Below are 23,367 nucleotides of genomic sequence, written 5' to 3'. Positions count from 1 at the left end.
CGTGTAACGAGGTGGCAGCTCATGTGCCTACCATTTTGTGTGCGTGTAAAACTTACCTTTTTTCGCTACACTTTGCAACTTTTTTTGTACACCCTCCGCGTAAAGTGAACTTCAATCGAAAGCGCAGACGGGGCGAATCAACCCGTTTGTGCTATTTTTAAAAGCGTGATATGGAGGAACATATTGAAGGAGAAATGGCAACATTCCTCCGAGGGGCATGCACGCCGGCATGTCAGTGGCCTGAAGTGACGCTCACAAATGGAAGAACGCGTTAAAGCGCGCTTTACAGTCTAGTTCAAAAAATTACCATTTCGCGTGGTGCATGGTGACTACGCGAAAGTGCAAATGAATCGCAGCGTCGGTGATAGGCGATGCGAGGGAAGGGGGTAATCAAACGGGTTGGGGAATCTTAAAAGGTTTACCAAAAAAAGGGAAGAGGAGGAAAAGGGAAGAGGAGGAAAAGGGAAGAGGAGGAAAAGGGAAGAGGAAGAAAGGGGGAGAGGAAGAAAGGGCAAAATAAGAACGTGTGTGTGGAAGGTGCATATACCTACTGATCGCTACACGCTAACGCGTCACCACGCGTAGGCCTCGCTCGGCACGCAGCACTTCCCAATACGGCTGATGCAAAGGCACAAATTAGCAGTTTCTGAAGGGGTATGGGATTTTCCCCTTTGAATGGATCACGTAAAAATGGCAAAGACGACGTAGCTGGGGTAGAGTGGCCGCGTGAAGCGTCGTAGGGCGTTCCAAAGTGGCTACCGCGGGGGTTACTTCTTGAGGGTGCACTGCTTCTCCGGCTTTTGTATTATCTTCTCGTTCGTTTCTAGGCCCTGCGGGGGTGGGGAAGTGCGCACGTCGAAGGGGGTGTGGGCATTCACGCGCGGTGAGGGAGGCGGCGTTAGGGGCAGTGTTAGGGGCAGTGGTAGGGGTAGCGGCAGGGGAAGTCCCCCCCACATGCTGCAAACCCCACATGCTGCAAACCCCACATGCTGCAAACCCCACATGCTGCAAACCCCCGCGCAGTCACTCACCTTCGCCCTCCGAATAAAGTTGACAATCTCCGTGGCAGTGTTATCCATCAACTTGACGTCGAAGTCCTCGTCGTAGACGACGGTGGAGCTATCATTCGACATGAAGATGTCCTCGTTCAGCTTATTCCAGTGGCTGAACTGTATATCGTATATAACATTGCCAGAACATTTGGACCTTAGCTCTTCTGCCAGCTTAAACGAATTAAAGAGAGGAAGGTAGGCATCAATACAGTATAGGAAGTAGCCGTCTTTTATTTCCTCCGACAAAATGGAGCACCTTCTCTTGAGTAGCACGTTATATACCTTCCCCAGGACGTTGCTCTCACATGTCAAATTTAATCTTAACATGGGTTCGTATATTCTTAATTTATTTTGGAGGACCGCGTTCAAACAAGCCTCCTTCATCAGAGCGATGATGTTCCCTGCGTTAATTTTATATTCGCTGTTTTCTTCCTTTGAGCTTAGGTCTTCGAATGGGTCTCCGTTTTCTGCCTCGTCGATGATGAGGCCCTCGATGATGAACAGGGCTCCTCTGCGGGGGGGGCGGAATGGCAGCGGGCCACATGGTGTGAAGCGGTAAAGGGGCGGCTCACACGAACGGATAAGCAGTGTCAACGTTGTGGAGACACCCCAAATGGAAGTCCCCACAATCTCGCCATGCTAAACGGATACACAGGGGACCATAGAAGGACACGTCGACTTTAACGTGCCTCTCGTTTGCAAAAGGTATGCACCTGCTGCGCTTGGCCAAGTGGTCTTTCTCTCTCTTTTTCTTTTCTTACCTGATGGGCTCCTGGGCGATGGGGCCATATTTTGAAGCCATTTTAAAGCCGAGGCATAAATTGTTCAAATAGATGTTCACGTCGCTGTTGGTGTCTGAGAGGTAGGTGTCGACGAAGGACCGCTTGTTAATTATTTGCTTGTACTTGTCGTTCGTTATGATATTGTCGAGCAAGTACTCGTCACTTTTCTTTTTGCTAAAATACTTCTTGATGTACAGTAGGGTGACGCTTCCGTTTTGCACGCACACGTCCCAGAGCTCCAGTTGGTAGTTCTTGTTCTTGCGCGGCTGGCTGGCTTTCTCTGCGTTGCCGGGGGGGTCGGGCGCGGCTCCTTCGCCCACCCCGTCGGGGCAGCCATGGGCAGTTCCGCGGTCCGGAGCGGTGTCGCCGCCAACCCCACTAACGCCGCTAACCCCGCCAACGCCGATGACCCCCCTGTCCTCCACCGCCTCGTCGCCGTCAACCCGGTCGAAGAAGCACAAGTCGTTGACGCACCTCTCCAGGTTGATCAAGCACTGCTTGTACATGACGTGCTCATTTGTGGTGGACGAATCGGATTTTTCATAATTTAAAAAGCAGGGAGATATGGACCTGTTTTCTAAGACGGCTTGTATATTCGAATAATGCTTATCAAAAAAGTGGAGCAGATTTGGGGGCATATTTAGGGCACTTAAAAAAATATAAAAAGAGTTATTGTTTAGCTTTTGGCAAATTGTATTATGGCTGTAATTGAAAAGGATGTTTAGGAAGTGGTTTTCTTTTTCGAGCTGAATATGTCTGAAGATGCTCGTCGGATGGTTGTTTCTTTCGATTTTGGAGCCACGCGGATGGTTGCAGTTGCCCCTTTCGCAGTCACCATCGGCGGTGTTATGAGAAGAGATCTTTTCCCCCTGCTTTACGCCGCCACTGTCGATATGCGGTATGTCTGTATTGTTGACCTCTTGGGGGTCTTCCCCATTGGCAGCACACTCCCCACTTGCAGCACACTCCCCACTTGCCGCGTACTCCCCACTTGCCGCATACTCCCCACTTGCCGCGTACTCCCCGCACTTGCCTTGACTGTGCGTGCCAATCCTAACATACTGTGCGTGCAAATCTTTCATATTTTCCTGCACCTTACTTTTCTTCCTCTTTACCTTTACGACATTTTCTTGTATTCCCTCCCGGATGGAGATATTCGTGTCGGACGTCTTAATTTCTATGTTGCTGTAAATGTTCACAAAATCGGAGAGGCACTTCTGCATGTGGATTTCTCCACAGAACTTTAAAATGTACTCCCCCCTTTCGTTAAAATCTATGTCGATGGATGTGTCGCATGTGTAGAGTAGAATTAAGCCGTAGAGAAATTTATTCATGTCTTGAATGTTCTTCGGCTCGATTATGGTGTGCAGTATGGTTGAGCATGTATCTGTGAATGGGAGGATAAACGAATCCGCATTTTGATGACTCGACAAGGTAATATTTTTGTTTAGAAAAACCCCATCACTGTTCATTATGAATATGTTGTGCTCTTTTTTGCTTCGTTTGTTTTTTATCAAATTCATCAGCGTGTTTGAGAGGTACTGCAAGTCGTTTTTCCCCCCACTGTGGTAGTCTATGTTGAGGGGCACGTTGCTGGGGCTTCCGGGTTTGGCCATCCCCTCGGCCATCTCCTCGGTTTGGTTCTCTTGGGGGGAGTGTCCCGACTCGTTCAGCATATTATCCGTTTCGATGGGGATCGTCGAGGGGTCCTCCCGTTTGGCGTCTTCCCCGTGGGGGTCTCCACAATGGTTCCAGCCAACGTTGCCCCCTCTGCAGCCGCTACCACCGCCTTCGCCGCTTGTAACGCCGCCCCCCCCCGCGGGGAGGGGGTCCACGTGGACGATGGACAAGTAGACGGCCACGATGTTGCCCGCGTAGGCCCGGGCAATGGGGAGGAGGTCCCCGCCCATGCAAATGTAAATCTTCTTCACGACAGTTTTGATGCCCCTGCCGCAAATGTAGAGGAACATATTTTCGTGCAAAGTGCCGGCATAAATGCGGCATATGGAGAGAAAGGTATTTTTATCGTAAAAGCCTCGAAAGCCTATCAGAGTATTATTTTGCACATTGGCGCAAATATATTTGGAAATGTAAATGATGGTAAAGTCGGTGGAGGAGGAGCACTCAACAATGTTACGATAGATGTGTTCATTATACAATGAGGGGTAAATTTTGAAGAGCCTATTGGGGTCAATATTTTTGGGCGAGGGGAAAATTTCAATACAGGAATTAAAAATTGACCTTGACAAATTCAAAAAATGCGACATGATGTAAATCAAAATGAAGGTATTATTTTCGACGTTATTCTGTTGATTTTTTTTTAAAAAATAAGTAGAAATGTTTAACTCCAGACATAATTTTTTTATCTGTTCATCATCCCTATTTATTGTTGTAATTTCGTAAATTTTCCACAAAAAATCCAATACCACTAGTGAAAATAAATTTTTTTTTTTTTTTTTTTGTCCCCCACTACTGTTACCTTGGTATGTACTTGTATCGTTTGTCATTTTTAAAATCTTCTTTTCCTTCGTATTAAAATAATATTGATTCCACATGTATTTTTTTATTTTCTCCGAATTATTCATATTTATATTCATTTTTTTGCAGAAGAGAGTGGAGAAGATGTTCATATCTATACACCAGCAGTGGGTACTGCTACACAGGAGGACATTCCCTTTTAATGGCGAGTAGGTGTATTTTTCCATTTCGGACGTTTCCACATTTTCATTGTTCATATTTTCTTCAACATATAGCTGATAAATATATGCATTTACCTGTTCGATAATATTATTTATATGTTCGTAGGCACTTATGCTGTCCATATTTTGGTTCGTTATGAGCTTATCGATTTTGTTGATGACCAGAATGCTTTTGATCATTTCTTTCCACGTTTGCCTGAACACAATTTTGGTTTGGCTGCACACTCCTTCTATGCAGTCCACTAGTATGAGGGCTCCGTCACAGATTCGAATGCAGGTGGACACTTCGGATGAGAAGTCCACGTGTCCGGGGGTGTCTATGATGTTGATGAGGTGCGTGTTTCTATCTTCCGCCGTTTCGGTCTCCGCCTCCGCGTCTGCTCTCCTCCTGATGACGCTGCGCGTGGTGCTCGCGGCGCCGTTTGGGCAGGGGGTGAGCGTATGCTGGTTGGGGGGGGGAATCTTCTCGTCGGTTGAAACTTTCTCGTTGGTGGGAATGTGCTTCTCCTCGGTGGAAATCTGCTTGTCGGCGGTGGGAATGTGCTTCTCCTCGGTGGAGATCTCCTCGTCGGCGGCCCTCCTCTGCGCTGCCGCCCGGTCGCGGAACAACTCGTCCAAGTAGGCCTTGTTGTACGTGTGCTTCAACAGGATGCTGGAGCTCTTCATGGTGATCTGCCGCTTCTGCTCGTCCTCGCGGCTATCCAGGTACTTCACCTTCCCGATGTTCTTGTCACTTATAATTTTGTTGGAGCTTATCAGGTTGTCAACCAGGGTCGTCTTCCCGTGATCTACATGGGCCAGTATGCATATGTTGCGCAACCGCTCATTTTCGTTAAGGTATTTGACTAAATCCATGCTGGGGGGGGGCAATATAGCCGATAGGAGGGGGGCAGCAGGGCCAATAAGATGGGCACAAATTGGGCACACAGGGCGCTGCGGCAAACGCGCAACAGTCGGGTGGCGGAAGAAAAAGGGGCAAAAAGGAGGCAAATGGGACTGCGCAAAAGAGACCGCTCACAAGAGGGACCGCGCAAAAACTAATAAAGTGAAGAAAAAAATGTATCGCCGGGCAAACGAAAGGCAGCAGCTTTTGCGCTTGGCTAAAGTTGCGCGAACACTAAAAAAAAGGAGGCGTGACAAACTGGGCGTAATGAGCCGCGCGTAATGAGCCGCGCGGAACGAACTGCGCGTGGCAAACTGCTGACGGGCGAATGCGATCGTTACATAGACTAACGGCATGACTTAAAAAAAAAAAAGCGCTGAAGAGCTCACTCGTTCAAAGGGGGGTGGGGGATACGAAACTGGGGAGTTGACTCTATAAGCGCGCTCATAAAATACGTATTGACATTGCTAGGGGTGAAAAAATAACTTGGCGAGGGAAAAAAGCAGGCGGCAGGTTTTGGTGCCATTTCGTGGTGCGCGTTCAGCACATTGCTAAGAGAAGAGAGGCGAAATATGCACGCCAGCGTGTAGCGTGTGAGCGTGCAAGCAAAGTCATGTGCATGTATGGGTGACCGCCTGCCCGATGTAAGCACAAATTGCAGTGCCCACTCGGATTGTACCTTTTGGCCAGTCCCTCCTCGCATAGAGGTGACGTCACACTTGTGCATGTGTTCACATGTGCAATAGGCGGTAATCCCCACGGGGCCTCATGGAAGGACGGGAGGAGTCGCTGAAAGCCATGCCGGGGCATGCCCTTCTCCCTACAATGGCAGGGGCAAAACGAGCGAAGAGGCAAATCTTTAATTAAAAAGCTCACCAAAGATTAGTTGCCAATTTAGCTAAAACTGCGGTGCTCCTTTTGTGACGCGTCACTGGGAAGTGTACATAATGGGGGGCTGCCACTCGGGCAACGGTCTCGCGCATTCTAGTCACGTGAAACACACGCCGGGGGATGGATGCGCGAATCTTCGCTACACGGTTGCATACGCCGCGCATTGCACCTACGAGGAGGCGAAACGGGAAGAGATCAACATGAGAACGTAAAGAGGTTTATCTTACCCTACCCAATTTAACTGCGCGCGTTTATTATTATTATTTTTTTTTTAATTCCCCTTCCGCCATTCATGAAAAGGCCGAAATGCAACATACGCCTTCTTCTCGTAAGTTATTTTCCCCTGACCACAAGGAGCACACACAGGTTTACATATGCTATCTTTGCCATCGTAGGAGTCGTCTACGTATGCCCCTGGGGGGCTTCACAAAATGTTGCAAAATTGCGACTTGGTGTTTTGTAAAAAAAAAAAAAAAAGACGACAAAGAAGTGACAAACACGTTTATCTAATTTTAATTCCAATAAACGAATGAACAAATGAATGAACAAATGAATAAACAAATTTTTTGTTTCCCCCTTTGCGTTTCACACAATTGAAGATAAGCCTTCTTTTGGCTATATCTCCCCTGGTGGGTTAAAAAAAAAAAAAAAAAAAAAAAATCGCACCTGTTTTGTGTAGTCACGGGGGGGGTGTAGGACGCATATTAATTTTAACATACACACCTTTGTTCGTAAAGGATAGCTCATTGCAAAATGGGAACAAAAAAAAAAAAATAAATAAATAAATAAAACAATTGCAACGGTATGGGTCTGTTCGCTTCCCTTTGCCGTAATACGTCGAACAGTGTGCAAAAAATTGCCCCACAAGTCAAAAGCAGGGGAGCATATATACATGTATGTAGCAACGGCGCGGTTCTCCACCAGTAGCACAGTAGAGGGCGATTTACGGATGCTTGGCGACTCGGCTAGGAATTTTTCTTCAGGGTCAATCTCCTTTGCCTTGAGACTTCCCTCTGTTTTTTCTTCTGCGCGAATTTTTTGTTTTTTCCATCCTGCGGGGGGTGAGCAGAGGGTGAGCAGATGGTGTGCTGGTGGCGAGCGGGAATATAAGTACCCACACAGCAGCATCCTCTGCACGCGGATCGTACGAGTGCCCCGTGCAGACGATGCGTCCACTTCTCTCTCCCTGCAAGCATTACATTCATAAGCCCATTTATGTAGTCACTATTCAAATTGTGCGTGCCCAAGTTGTGCATTTTTAAATTGTGTCTAGCGTGTTTTTCCATGACGACGGCGTTGTCTTCCACAAAGATTTCGATGCACTGGTAGATGTACTCGAAATAATTGAAGACGTTTTTTTTTTCTTCTCTGAGTTCCTCCTCGATTTTGTTTTCCTTTGCGTGGTCCTCTTCGATCAGCTCGTTCAGTCTGCGGAGGGGGGGGTGCGCGTTTGAGTGTTTTCGTGTTAGCGTATGCGAAGGGGGGGGAGAGGGCAATACGGGACGCACGCAGTAGAGCGAACTGCATGTGTTTTTTAAAATGGGTTGAATGATGGTGGGGATGCGCAATTTCAACCCTTCTTTCGTTTTCCGCGCATGTGTGGAGTGCATCTTCTGTCGATTAAACGTAGGGGTGGTTATGCAGTGGGGTAGCACCTCTTAGGGATGCCCCCACCCGCGTTACGCTTCCACACACACCCCTCACCCATGACGCACACCCCTTTTGTGGCCCACCTGGAGGTGTCCACCTGGTAATGCCGCACCAACTGGTTCGTCAAACTGTTCAGCAGCACCATGGCGAAGCACTTGATTTTGCAAAGGTTCAAATTAACCCTGGAGGAGTGTTCGCTTTCCCGTTCGTTGTTCATTTCATCTTCGTGGGAGAGCTCCTGCATACGTTCATCGATGGAGTGCAAGTAGCTGTGGTTGCACTTGGGGCTGTCCACCTCCGAGCTGATGTTAAGAGTGGACGAAATGATATAATACACTTTGTTAATGTCATGGATTAGCAGTGCCATTTCGTTATACGTGGTGAAATTTAGGAAGGAGAGGAGGTATATCAAAATTTGAATATATAAAAAAAGGAAGTAATTAATATGGGTGAATTCGTCTGCGTTCATCTGGTGGTGCATAAGGTGGTATTTTTTTTTTATTTTTTCGATTACGTCTTTTTCGTTGCTATTCTGTTCTGAGTTGGTTCCTACGTCGGAAATGTCATCATCGATGATTTTTTCGCTCGATTTGGAGTGGGAGCAACTGGATGTTTCGTCTTCCTTGTTCATCCTTTTGCTATTTGGCTTGCCGCTATACTTGGGCGGCTTCTTCTCCTCCAGTTGGACGTGGTTCTCTCCGTTGGTTGCTCCGCTTCCCGCCCGTTTGTCCCTCTTCGGGGCAGACGAATCAGAGCCACTGTCCCTCGGATCGTCGCTCTGGGCACTCGACCCGCTTTGCGGCATGTACTTCCTCAGGATGAGCGAGTAGATGTCCTTCACTTGGGGAATGCGAACGGAGATATTCACATTGTAGCCATCTCTCCTGGAGTAGTCTCCACTGGTACCCTCTCCATGTGTTGCCCCCCCAGTGGAACCGCTATACTTGGCACCCACATCCCGTATGAAGCTTCGAACCTTATCATACAGCACTAAGTGGCAGGCGTTTTCGATTTCTTTCAGTACCGTCTTGACGTATTTCATTTTTAGATTTTTACTTCCCAGACGGTCGTAGATGTCTAGGAGGCACTGGAAAAAGGGCTGCTCCATCTTCTTAAACAGGAGTGTGTCAGCGTCACTCATTTGGTTGGTTCTCTGCTCGTTTGGGCCGCCACTCTCAAAATTACTAAACATGTAGTGATTTTCAATCAGGTAGAAGAGCATATGCTGGAGGCACTCCGCCAGGCCGTTCACAAAGTTGTAACTGTCTTTCTCCAAAATGCAGTTGATAATTTTTTCACTTCTACATTTTAGCTTCATATCTGGAGAGAAACAGAGGCAGAAGATGCTGGGGCAGATTTTCGCCCCTTGGATGAACCCCTCCTTGTAGAGATTGCCCAAAATTTGAATTCCTAAATTTTTAATCAAGTGCAGTTCTTCTGTGGAGCAGTCTGCGTATATGAAGCGGTTCACGCTGAGCAGGTTGATAATTTTTTGGGCAAATAGGGAGGCCACCAGGAGGACGTGAATGATGTCGTTATTGGGTCCATTCGTGGGGGTACTCGGGTTTGGGCTCCCCCAGTTGGGGCTTCCCAAGTTGTGGCTACCCAAGTTGGGACCCCCCGCGAGTTGTTCACCCCTCATCAGTAGCGCATCATTTTGTTCGCACAAACCCGAGTTGTCACCTTTCAGTTGCTCCTTTTCCCCTTTTGAGCGACTCCCTTTGTGCGGTTCGTCTGTGTCTTCCTCCCCCAGGGTTGCCTCCCGTTTGATTCTCTCCCTCTGGTGGTTGCCCTTTCCTGGTTCGTCATGACTACTCATATTGGGGGAGTCACAATGGAATATTTGGTGGTCTTCCCTTCGGGTTATATCCCCCTCTTGGGGCATATCCGCGTGGAGGTTTTCCCCCCCATTTGTAGGTTCTCCCCGGTGGCAGTTACCCATTGCGCTGTTTCTGCCAATAGAGTGGATGTTTTTGCTGTCCCCCTTTGGGCAGTTCCTCTGATTAGGGTTTCCCCCCCTGGTGGTGGTTACTTTGCCCTTCTTCACATTTCTAAGTTGTTGTTCCGTGGGGGCCGAAGCCATGCTGACTCTGCCGCCCTGGAGTGCACTTTCGCATTTCCTCCTCTTAGCACTTTGCGCGAGGAGCAGGTTATCCTTGTTGTTAAGAAACTGCTCGTACGTCTTAATGAGGTGAAGCAACGTGTAGAGAAAATTCTTCTGCAAAACTGGGTTGAACGAATTGATGCAATAAAAAAAAACATTCCTCAATTTCAAGTCGTTAACAAAATGGGAGTTGTAAAAATTGGAGAGTATTTTGCTTAAGCATAGGAGGAAAAAGCATTTGTATTTTACATCGTTCGAAATGTAGAACAAATCTACAATCAGATTGACAACAATTGAAGAGATGTCATAAAATTTATAGTTGCATAGATGGACAAACTTTTCTATCTTCTTGGTGTTGATTTTTTTTTGAATAATTTCTGTAATGATTTCATTTTTCAGTTGGAGCGTCTTCCACTTGTTAATGTAATCGACCTCCTTATTGAGCATGAACTCAAAGTAGAGAATTCCCTGGCTGTATATCTGCACGCGGTTTGCGATTTCGGACAGCTTGATGTATTTTACGCCATTCGTTTGGGTGTCACCATCAGCAGCAGCAGCATCAGCAGCATCAGCAGCAGCAGCATCAGCAGCATCAGCAGCAGCATCAGCAGCAGCATCAGCAGCAGCATCATCAGCAGCATCCGGCTTTTGCTCATCTGGTTTAGCTTTCCTTCGCGTGCCTCGATTTGATTCGCTCGCGTGGGTCGCACTAGCGGGTTTCATCCTGCCTTTGCCCTTTACTTCTCCACGTTTTGCCTCCGCTCCGCTGCCACGCGTTACTTCTCCCCCCTTTACCTCCCCAACCCCGGCGTGCGTGTGGGGGTCCACCCCCTCGCCGTACACATCGTTCACCACAATTTTGTTAATGTTGATGAACTCCATCACCACAGAAATGAGCCACGCGCTTTTGTCCAAATTTAGCACATCGGTGTGCGTCACGCAGAAGAGGTCGAAGAGATGCTTCTTGTACTGGTCTAGGTGATTGACAAATTGTTCGTAAGGCATATCGATCAGATTGTAGGTGAAGAAGTGGTCTGGGTGGTTTTCTCCCTTTTGGGGGTCTCCCTCCTCTCCTCCGTTAACCTCTACCGTTTGAGTGTACGCCTGGAAGAGGTCCCCCCGAATGCGCTGCTTCTCCTCCTGCGTCATGAACTGAAAATCACGCACAAAATCGTTCAGCTGCACCACGTAATTGTTTATTAGGAAGCATAACTTGTATTTGTGTAGCTTCATAAGGCACTCTTGGATATACGTTTTAAAATAGAAAAAATCGGAAAAGATATACGTGTGTAGTGTGCAGAGCAGCTGGACGTAGGACCTCGAGATGAAAATGTTTTGATGGTAGAGCAGGGAGTTATTGAAGTGCACCCTCTTAAACTGGAACTTCAAATTGAGGTCCATTTTACAGTGGGGGATAATCGATGAGAGCAACTCGCACACATCCTTCGACACATCATTGTTGTATATGTAAGGGTAGAAAAAATCCATATATTTGATAAATAAGCTGGGCATAATTTCGATGATAATGTTAAATATGTTTATAATTTTTTTCGTTTCCTTTTCGAGGGAGCTATTCCTCCTGCTGCTAATGAAGAGACAAATTAAATTGTGAATCCAGATTTGCAGCACATATTGCACTCTTTTTTTCGTCAAGATTTCCAAGTACTTGTAGGAGTTGCTCAGGTATATGTTATATATGCTGTTTTTAATTTTGAGCAGGTTGCTTTGTTCTTTGGTTTGTCCGTGTGTCCCTTCTGCGTCGTCGGTGGGTTCGTCTTCGGTGGGGTCCTCTCCGTCGCGCTCGTCCATCGGGTGGTTCGCGGTTCGGCCCTTTCCCGCGCAGGAGCCACGTTTGTGGGCGCTCTTTGCCGTGGGTTTGAAGTTGCCCGAGGTACCGCCGCTAACAACGCCGCTAATAACGCCGCTAATAACGCCGCTATTGCCCCCGCCGTGGGGACGACCCCCAGCGAGTGTCCCCGCTTTATCGTGTTCGCCCAGAAAGCGCATAACCGAGCCCAACCTCTCGTCATACCCCCTCACGTTCTTCTCCATGTGGGAGAGCATCTTGCTGACGATGTTTATGTTGTGTTTGTTCTTCATCACGTAGAGCAGATGAATGAATAGGGTGTACATATTTTTTTCAATCCTTATGTGCACCGTGGAATCCTGTTCGATGGTCACTGATTGGCTTTCTTCCGATTCGTATCCTCCATCGTGAGGCGCGTTTGGGTAGTCCCGATAGGAATGTCCCTTCTGGTAGGGGTCTACTTCTGGGGTGCCTTCCCTTCTCGCCATCCTCCGCTTCGCTTGCGTGAAGATGTTGATGAAAAAAATGTCGATGAACGTTTCGAGGACGGCGCTCTTCATCGTTTCGTTGTCGAAGGTGGACACGTACCGCTCGATCAGGTCGTTCACGATGGAGAGGTTGTCTCGGATGCAGTCCGGTTGGCAGTCCGATTGGCTAGTGAGGCGGCGGTCCTCATCTGCGTGGCGCTCCTCCCCGTCGTCGTCTCCCCCCCCTGCCTGCGCCCCTCCCCGGGGGTACCTCCTCGCGTACACGTTAAAATAGACGAGGTATTTTAAAATCTTCACGCTGACAATTCGGATGCTAATTTTGATGTCCTTGGAGCACCGCCTAATGGACTCTACAACCTCGTTTGTGATGTACTGGTTCAGGTCGACGGGCTGATTGCGCTGGTAATGGTTGCGTCTTTTCTTCCCGTCGAGGGCATTTATCTCCTCCTTTTTCGCCTCATTCGAGGGGCTGTCCCTCGCTTCGGCAACCTTCGCTTCGGCAGCCTTCGCTTCGGCGGCCTTCGTGTGGGTACTACTGAGCGGAGGGTGGGTCGTTCCACCGATAAGTTGGCACCAATCGGACAGCTTTTCTACGTCCAGAAAAGTCTTGCAGAAGTTGTAATAGATATACAGCGTGTACTCTCTCACCTTTAGGTAGTTATCCGTCAAGCAAGACATCAAAATGTTTTGCGTGTGCCTGCACTTCAAATACAGGTAGTTGTCACTTATAATGTTGCTGATTATGGAGATGCTGTAATACCTGAGGTTTTTGTTTCCGTTTTCGTAGAGGATGTAGAAGAGCTGGTTGAGGGCTACGAAGAAATACTCGTAAAAGGAAAAGTAGAGGTGGATCCTCCACACGGTGTGGATGTAAATGTCAAAGTTGTGTGCGCCGGTGCACTTGGCCAGGGCCTCGTCGTCCTTCCTGTCTGCGTTTCGGTATTCGTGGCAGAGCATCTGGGCGAATTTGCTCACGCGGGTGGAGTCCTTCTGGGGGGCGGCACTCTTCAGGGGAGCGGCACTCTTCTGGGAAGTGGCAACCTTCATAGGAGGTAGTCCCTTCTCCTTCTCCTTTTTCTTCTTCTTCTTCTTCTTCTTCTGCTTCCCCTTCTCCTCCTCCCCCGTGGCCCACTTCGCAGTCCCCTCCGCATCCCCATCCGCGTCCCCATCCGCGCACAAAAAGTCATTATACAGGATGAGTATGTAGGAGTACACATGGTTGCAGTTCCTGTCCGTGCCTTCACTTGCCCTGTCACATTTGAGGTGCACCACCAGGTAGTAGTAATACACGACGAAGGCTTTCAGTTTGTTCACAAATTTTTCAAAACAGTAGAAGCCCTTGTTCTTTTCCTTCTTCCTCCTAAATTTGCTATTCAAGAAGGTGTTGTTCCTTTGCGCCTCTCTGATGATAATGCCTTTGATTATGTTCCTCACTTTGCAGTTGTCGCAGTAGTACTCTGCTACGTTGGCGGGGTGCAAAAGGTTCTCCACACGTTTTGCGGTATCCTCATCGAGGTTTTCCCGTTGGCTGCTTCTTTTATTGCCGCTCCGTTGGCAGTCTTTTTTATCTCCACTCCACTGACTGTCCTTTTTCCCGCCGCTTCTTTGGTTATCTCCTCCTGTTTGGCGAAGGCTGCTCTCCCCCCAGTTGGTACCCTCCTGGGGAATGTCCCTCTGCGCGCTCACCTTCCGCGCATCTTTGTAAATGCACATCTTGTGGTAGAACGATTCACACTGCTGGCAACGGAGCAATTGATCGCTTTTTTCCACCTCGTCGCAGCACCTGAGCAGTTTCGTCATTTCTCCGGGGAGACTTTCTCCTCCATTTGTGCGAAGTACCTCCTTTTTTGCCGCTTCCTGGGCGATCTCCTTCTTCGTTCCTTTCTTCCCCTTTGCGTTTTTTTTTTTCCCCCCCCCCGTGATGCAAGCGGGGCTAGAGAGCCCCTCCTTGGCTTCCTTAAAACCGTCCATCTGGAAGAGCGGCTTGATGAACTTATTCTGGCAGAGCTCCCGATTCAAATTGTGCAACAAGGGGAAGCAGGCGTCATTCACATAATTGTAAATATTAAATGTGTAGGTAAAAATGTACCTTAATATGAAGAGGCAGGTCTCCTTTACATTTCCTTCATGTCTTTTGTTAATGACATCAAAAAAAATGTGAATAGAATTTTTCACAAACAGAGTACTTATGCTGAACAGGGGATTGTCGCAACATTTTATTAGGTCCAAAATGAGGGACTGCAAAATGGTTTTCGCATTTCTGTTGTCCCCGTAGAGAGTTTTTTGGATAATCTCTATTAGTATATAATTGACTACACTGTTTAGCCTCTTGAAGTTCTTCCTCATCATGTACTGGTTCAGGGATTCCTCCGAGGGGTCTTCTTCCCTCCCTGAGGGGGTGCTCCCTACCTGGTTGGTTTTCTTCTCTCCGTTGTTTTTCACACCATTTGTGTTTCCCTTTTTTTGCATTGTCAAAATGTTTTTTTTTTTTTTTTTTTTTTTTTTACCACTAGCATTTGCTGCTCTCCTTTTTTCGCTTTTCTCGTCCGATTCGCATTCATGTGTGCTACTCGAAAGGCCACAATCGTGGGGATCACCCTTTGTTGCTTTTTTCTTCCTTAACGAGTATTTTGGCTTCCCCTTTTTTGCGTTCATTTGGTACTGCCTGGGGGGGTCTCTACCAGTGGCTCTTTTATTTTTTCCCCCCTTTGTGTCGCTCTCTTTTGGGGGTTCCCCGCTGCAGGCGCTGCTGCCTTCTTCCTCGCTCGTGAAGATGCTTAGGCTGCGCGAAAGGTCAGACAGCCCCGCGTCCTCCCCTCCTCGCGCGTTAGCAGCGTTAGCTGTGTTAGCAGCATTGTGGCGGCTCCCATCGTTGCGTCTGCTTCCGTCGCGTTTGCCTCCGTTTCGTCTGCTTCTATCGCGTCTGCCTCCGTTGCGCGCTTCCTTGGGGCGCCTCCCCACATAGTACTCTTCATCATCATCACCGCTGTCCGCCTCACCGTCGGAGTCGTCGCGGAGCCTCCTCGCAGCCGATGTGCCCCGGCTTGCCCCCCCCCGCTGGAGGTCCAGAAAATACTTCCTCTTCAAGTCACCCTCATAGTGAGCAAAAGAATCTGCAATTTTAATAAGCAGGAAGGTAGTCAGGTGTATGTACGTAGAGTTCACATGGCTATTTCGGAAGTTCATTTTGTTGTACCTAAAATTGACGTTGCTTATGTTGGAGAGGATGTCGTCCAAGACATATTTCTTCATTTTTTTTCGATTTTTGTTTTTAAAAAGTCTTAGCAACAAATTGGAGGAATTCACGATCAAGTTCTGCACGTTGTAATTCGTTTGGAGCGTCAGGGTGCATAGGTCAAGGAGGTTAACCAGCACTGAATCGTACTCCTCTATGTATATGTAAAGGTTTGAAATGTAAAGGAGGCACTTTTCATAGACGCAGTTTAGCTGCACTAGGTAGGTCTCATGCACGTGGTAAAACTGAATGACTCTATTTTTTATTTCGCAGTGGCAGAGCTTCAGGATAACATTTTTAAAATTCATCTTGAGGTTGATTAGGACCTGTTCGTTTAGCTCCTCTGTGTCTACGTATTTTTTGAAGCACTCGAAATTGAGCAGAAGCAGGTACAGCAGGATGTTGTAGTGCCCGTATATGAGGTCGCTCATGACTGCTTCGTTTGGCTGCTTCGCACTTCGCGCGTTTTTCGCGGGGCGCTGTTTCGCGGCGCGATGTTTCCCGCCGTTATGTGGGGCATTTTTCGTGCCGCCCTTACTGCCACCCTTACTGCCACCCTTGCTTCTACTTCTCGCGCGGACCGCCTCATCAGCGTTCCCGTGGGTGTCGCTTCCGCTTTGGGAAGCCTCATCCCGTTCGTCCTCCACGTTGCTGAGGGTGCCACTCCCCTGGGCAGGTATGCCTTCTCCTTTCCTTTCCCCTTCATCAGAAGACGCCGTGTCTCTTTTTTGTCCTCTCCTGTAGCAGATCTCCTTACTGAGAAATTCCTTCACATTTGCAAAAATTTTTTCCAACACGATTTCGACTTTTCCTCCTTCATCGTAGGCCATGTGCTTATCATTTTTGAGGCATCCCTCTAGACAGGCTACTATTCGTTTCATCTTTTTATTTTTATTTAAGTCGCTCGGGTTGATGCTTAGGAAGGAGTCCATGTGTTGTTCCAGCTGGGCCCACCTTCTGTTATTCTCTCTGGTCTGGGCAGAAGCGTCACAATTGGGGGGCATCACCATTTGGTTGTTTTGCTCCAAGTCGTTTTGGATGCACCTGTTGGCGCTATCGTTTGGCTCCCCTAGTGGGGGCGATTCCCCCTCCGCGGCTGCGTCTACGTCTGCGTCTGTTTCTACGTCTGCTTCGGCGTCCGTTTCTACGTCTGCCTCTGCACCCGCCTCCACCTCCTTTATCTGCATTTCATCCACTTGGCCCGCCTTATCTGCACTTTCTGCGGTCTCCTCCTGGGTGGGTTCCCTCCACGGGCTTATTTCTCCCGCTTCGTTTGGTACGCTCTTCTGGTTAGGCATATCTGTAATGGGGTTCCCCCCCTGTGATGGATCCCCATTTTCATCCCCTTCCTTTTCGTTTGCTAATACTTTAACTGGGTTATTCTCTTTATCGCCTTCGCATTTGAAATGGTGGGTTTCACCATCTGGGGGGTCCTCATACGGGTGATTTCCCTTTCCTTCTGCATCCTTGGTGAGTAGTGGTTGCGAGATATCCTGCAATGTTGCGTCATCGGGTGGGAGCTTCTTCATACGTTCCTCATCAGTCGGCTCTACTTTTGGAGGGTTACAACTGGACAGGTGGTCATAGACCTCCTCCACGTCAATGGCGTTCGCATGAGCTCCCTCCGGGTAAGCTCCTCCTGTGTAAGCTCCTTCCATGCTAGCTCCTCCCTGGTAGGATCCTCCCATCCCGCTTGACCCCCCGCGGGGGGGGTCACCAAAGAGGTTGCTCCTACCGGGGGGTATCCCAATTCTATCGAACCTCTTCAAGCTGCTAAACTGGTACTTACAAGCTAACTTCATTTTGTCCATTTCGTTTATTACCCTTTGGTCGATGTGATTGTAACTGCTTTGGATGGCAGGTTCACTCGTCATTTCTTCGCATCTGTTGTGGCACCAGTGGCTGTTGGAGGACCCCCTTTGCTGGTTCTTATACGTGCCGCTTAACCGGTTAGGGTTGCCCACAAAGCCGTGGAAGTTGGAAGAGTTCCTGGGTGGAAGAGCGTCCCTATTCAGTCCTCTCTCAGAGGAGTAACTCCCCCCATTGTACATATAACCATCAGGGGGGCCCCCCAAAAAATTGAAGCTCTCAAAATTGCAGCTCTGCGTAGTTCGTCTCCCCAATGATGATGAGGAGGAATATCTCCCATGGGGACATCCATTTTTAGAGTACATAGCTTCACTCTCCACGTGTGCATTTTTTTTTTTTTTCTTTTCATACAGCAGATGATTTTCATTTGTGTATTTTCTTTTATTTTGGAAATTTTGCGATTTTAATATTTTCAGTGCTAGTTCTTCCGGCGTTTTGCACTCCTCCAGGTGGCTAATTTTTATGTTGTACGCGTTGGATGCACTTATAACATGTTTTGGCGACGTCGCTTCTTCATCTTTTTTGTTTCTTTCCTTCACCTCGCTGTCGTTTGATCCGAACAAGTCGTATTCCTCATCGATGTTCGCGTGGACGTACTTGGAATTGTTCAGACCAACCGTGGTTGGGATAATGCTTCTGAACATTATGGGTGAGGTTATAATTGTAGTTGTGGGTTTTTTTGGGGGGGATTACACCGACAGGTGCACACACATGCGTTCGCCGCTGCTACTTTACTGTGTACACTTAGGTGCTGGAGTAACCACAGGAGAGTACTTCCAAATGGTTAGTCTAACGTGCAGAGGGGGATTATATTGCTTTTCAAATTGTATATATAAGGGTGATATGTTCTATGAAGATGTGCAGAAATGGAGGGAGGGAGAAGTCACACACGTGATGCGCGTGCGATGTGTACGACTGCACATTCGTGTAAGCCAACATGCAGCGAGTGGCCCCCTTGACGTCCTCTCTACCGTTTTGCACTTCTAAATAAGCATATTAAAAAGGCAAAAAAAAAGAAAGAAAAAACGGGGCTATATAAATAGCCAACGCGCAGGAAAAAAAAAAAAAAGAAAACGCCCCCCCCCCTGGGTTTTCCCACTTTGGTGCATGACAAGTCTGAGCCCTTATGGCGTCATCACATCGGAGAAGCTGCTCGTGTGCAGGTAAATCGACGGGGAAATTCAAGCGAGCAAGCGGCAGATCGAAGTGAGCTAAGCGTTTATAAATCTCGAATTGTCACAAAGGGGGGAAAATAACACAAGGCATACGCCCATGAACTGTATTAAAATTTATAACACTTAGACGCTTTTTCTTTTTTTTTTTTTTTAAATGCAAACAATTTTACGAAGTCACAAAAAGAAGGGGGCAATCTTTTCGCGGCAAAGAGTCACATAAAAAAAAAAAAAAAGTTGGGACAAAAAAAAAAAAAAAAATAGCAGAACATACGGCACGATCGAATAACTAAACAAATAACGGATGCAATGTAGGAGAGGCATCAAAAGGGAAGATATAACCGTGCAGTTTAATACAAAAAAAAAAAAAAAAAAATCCAGTTGGTCAAACTTAACAAAAAAATAACGACAGAGTGGCGTTAAAAACGCGCGAGGCATTCTGTCTGGAAATTCATTAACCGATTCGCGGCGTGACGAAAATTTGCCAAAAATCGAACACTTTTAAGCGTAAGATATTTTGTTGCAAGGTAACGAACGCTTTGGACAAGCATTATTTTGCAGAGTGTTAAAAGGCTTCGCAATTTTTATGGCTACTTGGTTGGTCCATATTTGCTCACCGTTCGGCTGGCAAGTCGTAATTCTTTTTGCAGTGCCGTCACTTTGCTGCGCTGCTACGTTACTGTGCTGCTACGTCAGTGTGCTAACATTTTGCATTTTTTTTTCTGCACATGGCTGACTGGGCAGCAAATTGATAAGATGTAACAAGGGGCTGCAAAGTCTGGGTGAGAATCGAAGGAAGGCGATCTCGTTATGCGCATTTGGCAAAGCATCAACCTGCTGGTCCGGATGTACAGCTAGTTTAAAATTTAATATTTTGAAACACTCACGGGGGGGAGGGATACATCGACTAATAGGCGGATAACCCCATTGTGTGGCTGTGGCGCGTCGCTCTTATGGTCACACGTTTATGTTACATGTGTGTATACATTTGCATACATTTGTATGTTTTTTTTTTTTTTTTTTTCCCCTTTGTATTTACACTGATGAGGCCATTTACATGCACGTGGCCCCTCCGCACCGCGCAAATGTCATGAAACACACTTTGCTTGTTTGGCAAACATCTCAAACGCAATGTTTTTTCCGCACGAAATGTGAGGAAAAGGGCAACGGGAAGGAAGACTTTTATAAGAGCTACTCGGAAAGAAAAGTTGTGCAAAACAGTTTTACCTTTCTGCCCAATTTTGCAGAGGGGCCATTAGCAAATGAGGCGTTTTGCCCTACATACCTTATGCCCTTAGCGAATGTGTGCATTTTTTTTTTTTTTTTTTTCGCTTCTCTGCATACATGTTGGTTTTTTTTTTTTTTTTTTTTTTTCCCAATTTGTACGCCAACGTTGAAATATTTGCAGATGGCGCGCATTACTTAGTACAGCCAAATGGTGGAGCTATTATTTGACTGCTTTTGTAAAAATGTCATCGATCTGCAGGAAGTGTTTTTTTTAAAATGGTAACAAATTTACGTTTCCCCGAAAAGACGTTAAAAGTTGAGTGTGTTTGGATGCGTCGCGAGCGATTTAGCGTTATGTTTACTGAATCGCGTCCCGACCGCATGGCAAAAAGGGGAAAGTGCAACGTTTGAAAATGAGCAGCTTCCAGCATATGTGCATCACCGCGTCATTTTTGTTTCTCGCGAGTTGATTTATCAACTTTGTAAAGCCTTTGGGGTATCATCCCCATGTGCTACTCGCCCACGTACATGCAGCGACTTCCTTTTTAATTTCGCTCTCTGAAGCGGATTAGCCTTTTCGCTTGCCATTTTTTTGTGCGCACTGGAGTTTGCTTCGCGCGTTGGTTGTCCTGTTCCTATTTGAGTTGGCGTCCTTTTATGTTTCTCCTTCGCCTTCTCTTTGTATTACTTTTTTTTTTTTTTTTTTTTTTACCACCCCTTGTTGAGAACTCGCCTTGTTCACCAATCAGGCTCCTCAGCAAAAATGTGTACCAACTCGTTGGCATCTCCGTTCTTTGTAACGCTGGGGGCGACTCCAGATAGCCTCCCCAATCTAGCGTCACTTAAAAAGTTAACACATGGAGCAGTGCATGGGAAGAAGTAGCAATAGGGTAATGCATGCTTCGCCCGTCATTGGTATCTTCATTAAAGCGAATCGTGGGTATGACACAAATGGGGGGGGGGGGGGGGTATCCCCAAGGGACTTATCATCGTATGCAATGCTCCCGCTCACAGGGCATGGCGGGGAATATATATTCCTACCCCGCATCGCCTGAACGGATCCAAATTTTAGCGCATACAAAAATGTACGTAAGTATAGCGAATGCAAAAAAAAAAAAAAAAAAATACAAAAAAGTACAAAAAAGTACAAGAAAATACAAGAAAATACAAAAAATACAAAAAATACCAAAAAATACAATACATTACAGTACAATAAAAAGGTGAAAGAAAAACTCCTCCGGTGAGATGCACGAAAGCTGCCCACCACCACCCCACCTTCCCCTGGTAAAACACATTTAAGTAAAATGCGAATTCAGATTAGGGTTTTTTCGCATCCCCGTGAAAAAAGGAAATCTTCATTTTTTTTTTGTGTGATATGATTTCTCCCCCATTATTGTTAGTTAAGTAATAGTATAAAAAAAAAAAAAAAAAAATACAAAATGAAATTAGAGGAAGAAAAGGATGAAAAGAAAAAAGATCAAACGGAAAAAAAAAACATTTCGCAGAGGATGAAGAAATTGTGTTCTATCCTGAACAGTCCTATTATCGACATAAGTACGTGAAAGAGCAACATGGCTAGATGTGCATATTTGTGTGGTTACATTTGGGCCTGGGGGGTGTCCTCACATCTGTGCAAATTGATTCTGCATAGTCAGTTCGGTGGCCTCTTTCAGAAGAAGTGCACCTGAGTGGGTGCCTGCGCGTTCCAACTGCATCGAATGGATTTGTAGCTTCTGTGCGGTTCTTCCGTTGTGTGCGCTCCTGTCTGGAGTGGAGAGTGCTATTTGAGGGAAGAAGGGGGGGAGGTCCTCCCCAGGAGCATTCCCAGCTGGGTGTTCCCATGTGTGCTTTCCTCAAAGGGGGCACTCTTTTGAGGTGTATCTGGGGCCATCGCAAAGAGAGCAAGAGGCATTCACTGGGCATATGAGAGTGTTCGAGGCATTCATGGAACATACGAGAGAGCTCCAGACATTTACTGAACATATGAGAGTCCCCCCCCGAATAGCCCCTCCAACGTGCTCCCTCTTCCCCACTATTTTGCCCCCCTCTGTGCAGACGAACTGAAGAACATCCTATGGGGGGGAATCTCCGATGAGGTGGCCTTCGACGTGCGGGAGAACTGCTGGAAGCTAGCGCTCGGGTATTTACCCCTCAACCGAGAAGACACAGATAAAGTATTAAAAAAAAAAAGAGATGAATACGAAAATTTGAAAAAAGAATATTACAATAAGAGTAAACTGTCGGAAGAAGAATTGAAGATTTTACGTCAAATTAAAGTGGACATACCAAGAACGAAATCCTGTTACAACATTTTTAACCATAAAAAAATTCAGCAGCTGAGCGAACATGTATTGTTTATATACTCCGTTCGGCATCCAGCCTGCGGATACGTACAGGGAATAAACGACCTGGTAACTCCATTTTTAATTGTTTTTCTAAGACCAATCGTTTTAAAAAAGGAAATAAATTCGGATGACATAGACAATATAGCCGATGAAGAATTGAGGAACGTAGAATCAGATTTATATTTTTGTCTTTCTAAGCTACTGGAGCAGATTCAAGATAACTACACTTTTGGACAGCCGGGCATTCAAAGGGCAATTATAAAAGTGAAAGAGATTGTAAAACGAATAGACAATTCTTTGTTCAATCATATTTACGAAAATAATATCGATTTCATTCAGTTTTCCTTCCGATGGGTGAACTGTCTTTTGTTGAGAGAATTTCCTATAAATATATCCGTCCGATTGTTAGACACTTACATAAGTGATATCTGCGACATCTTCACGGATTTCCACCCGTACATTTGCGCCGTTTTTTTAGTGCACTGGTCTAAGTACTTAAAAGAAATGGACTTCCAGCAGATGCTGCTCTTCATGCAGCGCTTCCCCACGCACAACTGGAAGATTCAGGACATCGAGTCCATTTTGTCCGAGGCCTTCGTTTTGAAGAACGCCTTCCAGTCCTCCCCCAAGCATTTCTCCTAGCCGGGGAGCGATTCGCGGGGGAGCGGTTAACTGGGAAGCGGCTAAGCTGCGAGGCGGTCGTACCCTTTTGCCGCGAACCGATTTGCGGCGGAGCCTGCCCTGCCATGTCACCTTGCAACCGTGTGGGCGTGTCACCCTTCCGACGTGCGTGCGGGCGCGGGGGACACGGGTCCGCGCCCGTACGCGCATACAACTCAAAACCTCTGGCGAACACATTTTTCAACCCGCGGAACGGGGAAGCACAAGTCATCAGCGTTTCTTGCGCGTCTCCCATTTTAAATTAAGCTCAATTGAGCTGAGCTAGGCTAAATTAAGCCAAATTAAGCCAAATTAAGCTAAATTAAGCCAAATTAAGCTAAATTAAGCCAAATTAAGCTAAATTAAGCTAAATTAACCTATTTTTTTCCCCTTTTTTTTGACCGTACAAAAACGCCTTCGTCAATTAGCATGATACCGCTAGCTGGTGCGTGGGATGAAAACGAATCGTCACCATTTTAAAAAGACGAAGATGAGAAGAGCCT

General features: G+C 46.9%; 3 protein-coding genes across 3 annotated transcripts, besides 10 other annotated features; 1 reads left to right on the top strand and 2 right to left on the bottom strand.

Annotated features, from left to right (window-relative positions):
* Positions 1-767: 767 nt before the first annotated feature.
* PVX_083310 (translation elongation factor, putative) lies at positions 768-5,388 on the bottom strand (the record flags this gene model as incomplete). Its single annotated transcript, XM_001614211.1, has 3 exons — positions 768-830; positions 1,032-1,563; positions 1,814-5,388. 3 exons carry the CDS (start codon positions 5,386-5,388, stop codon positions 768-770), a joined length of 4,170 nt encoding a protein of 1,389 aa, XP_001614261.1.
* A 1,884-nt stretch (positions 5,389-7,272) lies between these two features.
* Positions 7,273-18,361, bottom strand: PVX_083315 (hypothetical protein, conserved; the record flags this gene model as incomplete). Its single annotated transcript, XM_001614212.1, has 3 exons — positions 8,041-18,361; positions 7,507-7,735; positions 7,273-7,359 (listed from the first exon to the last, which is right to left on the bottom strand). The coding sequence occupies exons 1-3, from the start codon at positions 18,102-18,104 to the stop codon at positions 7,273-7,275; spliced, it is 10,380 nt and encodes a 3,459-aa protein (XP_001614262.1). The 5' UTR covers positions 18,105-18,361.
* Positions 9,765-9,791: a microsatellite.
* Positions 10,422-10,487: a microsatellite.
* Positions 11,201-11,224: a microsatellite.
* Positions 14,313-14,339: a microsatellite.
* Positions 16,953-16,980: a microsatellite.
* Positions 18,329-18,351: a microsatellite.
* Positions 18,362-18,898: 537 nt separating the features above from the next.
* Positions 18,899-18,933: a microsatellite.
* Positions 18,934-19,640: 707 nt separating this feature from the next.
* Positions 19,641-19,689: a microsatellite.
* A 41-nt stretch (positions 19,690-19,730) lies between these two features.
* Positions 19,731-19,758: a microsatellite.
* An 832-nt stretch (positions 19,759-20,590) lies between these two features.
* Positions 20,591-20,618: a microsatellite.
* Positions 20,619-21,298: 680 nt separating this feature from the next.
* Positions 21,299-22,846, top strand: PVX_083320 (TBC domain containing protein; the record flags this gene model as incomplete). The annotated part of the gene is made up of 2 exons (XM_001614213.1): positions 21,299-21,413; positions 21,915-22,846. 2 exons carry the CDS (start codon positions 21,299-21,301, stop codon positions 22,844-22,846), a joined length of 1,047 nt encoding a protein of 348 aa, XP_001614263.1.
* Between the last annotated feature and the right edge of the window lie 521 nt (positions 22,847-23,367).

This window comes from Plasmodium vivax, chromosome 12 (genome assembly GCF_000002415.2).
Source record: "Plasmodium vivax chromosome 12, whole genome shotgun sequence".
Lineage (NCBI taxonomy): Eukaryota > Apicomplexa > Aconoidasida > Haemosporida > Plasmodiidae > Plasmodium > Plasmodium vivax.
Note: the sequence above shows the minus strand (reverse complement) of the source record. Positions and strands in the feature narration are given on the sequence as shown.